This window comes from Photinus pyralis, unplaced genomic scaffold (assembly GCF_008802855.1).
Source record: "Photinus pyralis isolate 1611_PpyrPB1 unplaced genomic scaffold, Ppyr1.3 Ppyr1.4_LG2, whole genome shotgun sequence".
Taxonomy (NCBI): Eukaryota; Metazoa; Arthropoda; class Insecta; order Coleoptera; family Lampyridae; genus Photinus; species Photinus pyralis.
In genome coordinates, this window is record NW_022170403.1 from 42,000,959 (window position 1) to 42,006,610 (window position 5,652).

A 5,652-nucleotide genomic window follows, 5' to 3' on the forward strand; every position below is an offset into this window, starting at 1 on the left:
TACTTTAACAAAAAACTGTTACGACATCGAGCAAGAAGTATTATCTTTGCATTGAGCTATGGTTGATTTCAAAGCTCATCTTTACACTAGCATTTCCTGAACGAGGGACAAGTCACCTGTCCCGGCGGTGGACTCTGCTAACAAACACACTTTTCGGTTGTAAATTTATGCGCAATATATAAACCAAAATGTTCAGAAAAACGAAATCTACAATTTTGCATATTATTAAAGTTTAATTAGTTTGAAGAAAAGGCAGATCTTTACACTTGTTCAATTTGCTCGGATTCTTTCAGCCTTCTATTTGCATTCGAAATTTTCTTTAATGTACTCATTTTCTGTTTTTATGTTCTATTTTATATTTGACTGGCCTGCATTTTTAAAATTTAAACTAGACTGCTTAGCGCTCTGTTACCACCAACATTCAAACATAAAAATTCCCTATATTCAAATTTACTAATCAGATGTTTATTTGGAATTTTAAAATCTAACCTTAAAATTTCTAATCTGATTTCTACAGTTAACGTGCCGGTTGGTTTTATAAGTGAATTAAAAGTGACGTCTTCCCTTAAATTACATTCAAGTCAAGCTGTCCGTACACCTTTTCAGGGGTTTATGAGGGACTATCAAAATTATAATTAGCAAATCTGGATGAGAACACAGAAATTATGATTGCTGCCAAAGATCCACAGGTAGATAGTGTTAAGTTAGTTTCATATGCCGTCATTTGACACATTTTTTGTAGGAGTTTGTTCCAAGTGGAAGGCAGCAACTGTCTTGGCATCCCGGAACAGTGCAACTGTGCGGTGGCGAAGAGAGCAATGCTGCTTTATCGCCCGAGATACTTCGGAGCGAATTCGAAAAGGTGTCTATCGCCGAAAACGAGCAAAATGAGTGGTGGACAATTAGAAAATCGCCCAATCAAAAATATGAGGAGTCGAAAAAGTCGAACGCATGCGGTAATAATAAAAGCATTTTGTGCGATCCGTGCACTAATGAGGGGGCGGATAGCTCGTGGACTTGGAAAAGTGCAGATCCGCAAATAATTAATAAGAGACTGTCCGATGTTCAAGGTTCGAAGAGACGGACCTTGGATAACGATATCAACGAGTTTGTAAAGTTGTCGCACCTACAGTGTCAGAGTTTGGGCGTAATGGAAGAAGAGTTGTATATTAAGGATAATGTGGCAATTTGGAGTAAGGGAATTGCATCCACCGGGAATTGTGGAAAGTTTGATAGCTCTCGAATTACGGTTTGTTCCTACTCAAGCCAATATCCAATTACACACGCACATTGGTGTACATTTTATTGTGAGCTGCCCACTTTTAATTCTAAAAACATAACGGTGCCAACTTCGGAGACAATAGGTACACCAATGCCTTGTGTGTGCATTGTAGATAAACAAAATTTAAGAGTATTTTCGATTGATAGTGAAGATTTCGTTACCACTCTCCCTTTTACGGTGGGCAACTTTTGGAATACTGCCTTTGGTATAATTTTGGAGCGCAAGAAAAGTATTCATTCAGTTTTGTTTGCCTTTTTTTAAGCTTGTTTTACAGAAACTAGGAAATGCGAAGATGAGGCTGGCCCTACTGTCTTTTCAATGACACATCCTCTGGACGAGGTCTCACCTGTGGCCATTTTGCATGGTACCATTCGTCTAATCGAAGATCATTCTTTAACCATTTTATTTACCTGCGAAAAACCAAGCATATGCATGATGTTTGATTCGCATACAATGCAGCACAGCATTTACGTCATCAGGAAACTTCATAATGACGAATGGACCGAGATATCTACAAAAATGGGTAGCCAGATGTCATCAATGCATAATCTCTCAAACAGAGTGAGTGTTTATTAGAGAAAACTTGGATCTAACCTTGTTTGCTTTAGCAAAAAAGCCATGCGGCTGCATGGGAGACCAGAGGAGACACTTCGTCTCCTTTTTCTAGCCGTCCAGCAAGTACTTTTCATTTTCATAGTAGTCATCAGTCAAGATCTCACAGCCCTATGGCAGCCATTAGGTTAGTAAATTTAGTCGAAACATTTATTCTCACTACACATTCACTGTAAATTAAGTATAATCTTTCAAGCATAATGCAAGGTTCAGCAGAAAGAGTGAAACCAGGGAAATTTGGTGATGGACTCTATCGAATGCTTTGGTAAAATCAGTATTACGTAAATTTGCTTATTTTTGTCCAATGCTTCGTCACGTCTTAAGTAAAAGTGGTTAAGTTGGTACAGTAATACCTCAATGTAGGGAGATATTTTTCCGTACAGAATTTTTTCATATATTTTGGAAATTGTTAGACCATATTATTATGTTATTTTTATCCCCGCTTTTATGACTGGGTCAAACTTTTGATAATTTCCATATCTCAGGATATTCACAATCTTGAGAATATGAAATACAAAATGCGCTGAATCTGAATCTAGTGATCCGTCTGAAGTTAGCAATAACGATACAGCAATAAAAATGCAAAAATATGTAGTGACTATATATGTATGAAATGTTGCAATGGATAATTCTTTCGGTGTCTTAAACTAGAATGATATGCGCCTCCAATTATGCCAATATAATGCCTTATCTGGTATTAGTGTAAATTTAACAGGCCCTACAAAATCGCGCATTAATTATCCGCACAGAGCAAAATTCACCATGCGAAAAACTTTTTTGTTTCATTGTATCACATATATCGAATGAATTGTGGCCAAAGGACACATAAATGTTTTTCAGAAGGAATTTTTAAGAAATAGTCTTTTGTTTCCTTTTTTCAGCAGTTTTGGTTACTTCTGGAACACGCGAAGGCGCAAAGGAAATAATTATTACTAATCGGCTTTCAAATAATGTTTGTAATATTTGGAGAACCATTAAACTCCACAAAATATTAATATACAGGGTTAGTCAAGACTATGGAATATATCTTATATCTTCGTTAATATTAGTTTTACATTATCGCTTCTGGAAAATTCGTGTTTACCGAAAGAATTACAATGATATCATTCCTAGAAACAGAAATATAATGGTGGAAATATGGAAAAACACGGATTTACTATCTTCAAAGAATTTTAACCTTAAAATTAACTATTTCCAGTGTTACACACCATAATTTAATTGTCTGTACCATTGACCAGCTCTCATTGAAATTTCGTGGCTCTATGTTAAACGGATTCGGAGTAAAAAAATAAATAGTGGCGCCGCGCACGGATTTTCCATAAGCCAATGTGTCCTGAACTGACTCCTAAGGTCACGTGACTATTCGAGCGCTCCGGGCTGTAAGTATCGTAGGCCTCGATATGCCAGACTCTGATCGAGGATTTCAATTGTAAATAGTAAAGGGTAGGCGTCTTTTGCTGACACGGTTGGTATCTTGGTTGGAATGATTGAAAATTTGTTCTAAAACTTGTCGTTGCATTTTTCTCGTCCAAAGTTGTTGTTATGATCATATACGTTGAATGCACACTAACCAAAAATAAAATAATACGAGTGTAGGTCACCACAAGCAAAAATCACAGTATGCTTATCTTTCCCGTATAAGAGCCAATCGGAGATCTGGCATCGGCGAAATCCTATATGACTTAAAATTAAAGTAGCCAAAATTTCTTATAATTGGAGGTCACATGGAAATTGCAACACCGAGAAGCTGATTGGAATTTTATTACCAAACTCAGTCAAAATGTTTAGTGGAATTTGTAGAGATCTAAGAAAAATCCAATTAAAAAAAGGAGACTTCAGAAAGATTTGCCCCTGAAAAATTTTGCTCCCGGAAGATTTGTCCTCGAAATATTCGTCACGAAAAATTCGCCCCCCGAAAGGTCCGCCTTTGGAAAATTCACCATCAAATTTTCTCCGAAATCACTCCCGAAAGAAAGCCCACAAGAAAATCCGCCCAGAGGTAAATTCGCCCCAGAAATATTCGCTCCGAAAAAGCATAGAGTAAATCTCTATGGAAAAAGTCGCCTCCGGGAGAAACCTCGCCCCGGAAACATTCGCTCGAAAAATTCGCCCCCGAGAAAACTCTCCCCAAGGTAGTAATAATAATAATACCAGGAATATTCTGGTTGCGAACCATCCTGAGACGAATGTACCTCTGGGAAACTTCTTGTGTGCGAATATTTCGTAGGTTAATTTCGCCGCGGCGGAAGTTTTCCGAAACGAATATCTTCCAAGGGAGAATTTACCTTGAGGTGAGCTTTTTTTTTTTCGGGCGCAATTTTGTCAAGAATTTACCTCGAGACTGCTTTCTGGCGGACGTATTTTCCGGAAAATGTTTGGGGCACGATTTATCGTTAGAACCATAAGGAAAGTGTATTTTTAATAGTGATAGCAGAAAAAATAAACGGGTTGTGTCATAACTAAAAATTATAACTGATGTGTGGGTACTTTTAAGCACATATAATGTTATAGACATCGAAGCATTGAAGTTAATATCAATTCATCGATATTTTGTTCAAAGGAAGGACCACTGAACTATAATTAAACTGGAACGCGCACTGGCGGTCTCTACCATAGAAACGTAGCGCGCCAAGAGAGATAATGCAAGGGAGATTTCTGTCACTGTCACTCATTGGGAAACTGATCATCAATATAAATTCAAAACATATCAAATAGGCTGCTCTATGCATGCGCGAGAGTAGGACACAGATGGCGCCCAACGTGGGACATTGCATTTATTTTATATGTGCCCAAACATTTAAGGTCACAGCAGTATTATTTCTAAAAATATATCATTTTTAGAATCGTCTTTCCATAAGAACCAAATGTTGTCCATTTTCTAACTAATAATACCCTAAATGGAACTGAAGCTCGTTTTAAACATTTCTAAGTCCTCCGGGAGAATTCACCCACACTGTGTGACTCGTCCTTTCACCTGCTCAATATCTCCCAGTTTGGTATTAAAAACTTTGCTAAATGACGAGAAATAAAAATTTGAAAGTTGACATAGATGTGTAACTTGATATACTCTTAAAGAATTGTCATAAAGAATTAGGGTTGCCATTTAAAAAAATAGTCGGGGTCGTCATATTTCAAATTTGGGACACCCTGTATAAAATATTATTACACCAAAAACAGCGCAGTTTAAAATACTAATCGACCTGTCCGAGCATATTTCTGAAAAAACACTTTCTTTGATTTACTGAATTAAGTTAGAGACTCATACAGTATAAATAAAAGTGAATGTTTATATGCCTGTATCTCTTATGCCTTCCTAAATCGGTCATCCAATTGCGATGAAATTTTGGGAAATGGTACACCATTCCCTCCGCCCATTTGTTTATCGAGTGAAATACCTACATTTTTTAGCAATCTTGATATGTAAACAAACACTTTGCAAATGGTTACCTAAAAAAATTAAGTCAAGACTTCCCCTAATTAAAATTAATGTAATTAATATTTCTGTCTGCTACTATCACATGGAGAGAGCGCATGCGCACTCTCTTACATCGGTGCGTACATAACGAGCAGCTGTCTACACTGCGTCCTTCTCTTTCCCACGGAACAGTATGATTGTCGCAATGTTAAGTAGCGCGCGAGAGAGAAACCTATTAAAGTCACTAAATATAGAAAGTACCGCAATCCATTGGGCTCGTGTGTTAGAGAGAGAACGCATGATTTTTGCCCAAAAATGGCGGAAGTTACCAGATTTTAGTAAC

The 5,652-nt window shown here is 37.2% G+C and overlaps 1 protein-coding gene across 1 annotated transcript; it reads left to right on the forward strand.

Moving 5' to 3' along the window:
* Positions 1–482: 482 nt before the first annotated feature.
* Positions 483–2,163, forward strand: LOC116164023 (anaphase-promoting complex subunit 1-like). The gene is made up of 5 exons (XM_031478150.1): positions 483–689; positions 743–1,511; positions 1,557–1,843; positions 1,891–2,021; positions 2,091–2,163. Exons 1-5 carry the CDS (start codon positions 666–668, stop codon positions 2,161–2,163), a joined length of 1,284 nt encoding a protein of 427 aa, XP_031334010.1. The 5' UTR covers positions 483–665.
* Positions 2,164–5,652: the final 3,489 nt, after the last annotated feature.

What these genes read in the sequence shown, in the direction of transcription:
- LOC116164023 (XM_031478150.1), top strand. Translation starts at nt 666, where the DNA reads ATGATTGCTGCCAAAGATCCACAG. An exon ending in TGCATAATCTCTCAAACAGA is followed by an intron (nt 1,844 to 1,890) that starts GTGAGTGTTTAT and finishes TGTTTGCTTTAG; the next exon opens with CAAAAAAGCCATGCGGCTGC. An exon ending in AGCCCTATGGCAGCCATTAG is followed by an intron (nt 2,022 to 2,090) that starts GTTAGTAAATTT and finishes TAATCTTTCAAG; the next exon opens with CATAATGCAAGGTTCAGCAG.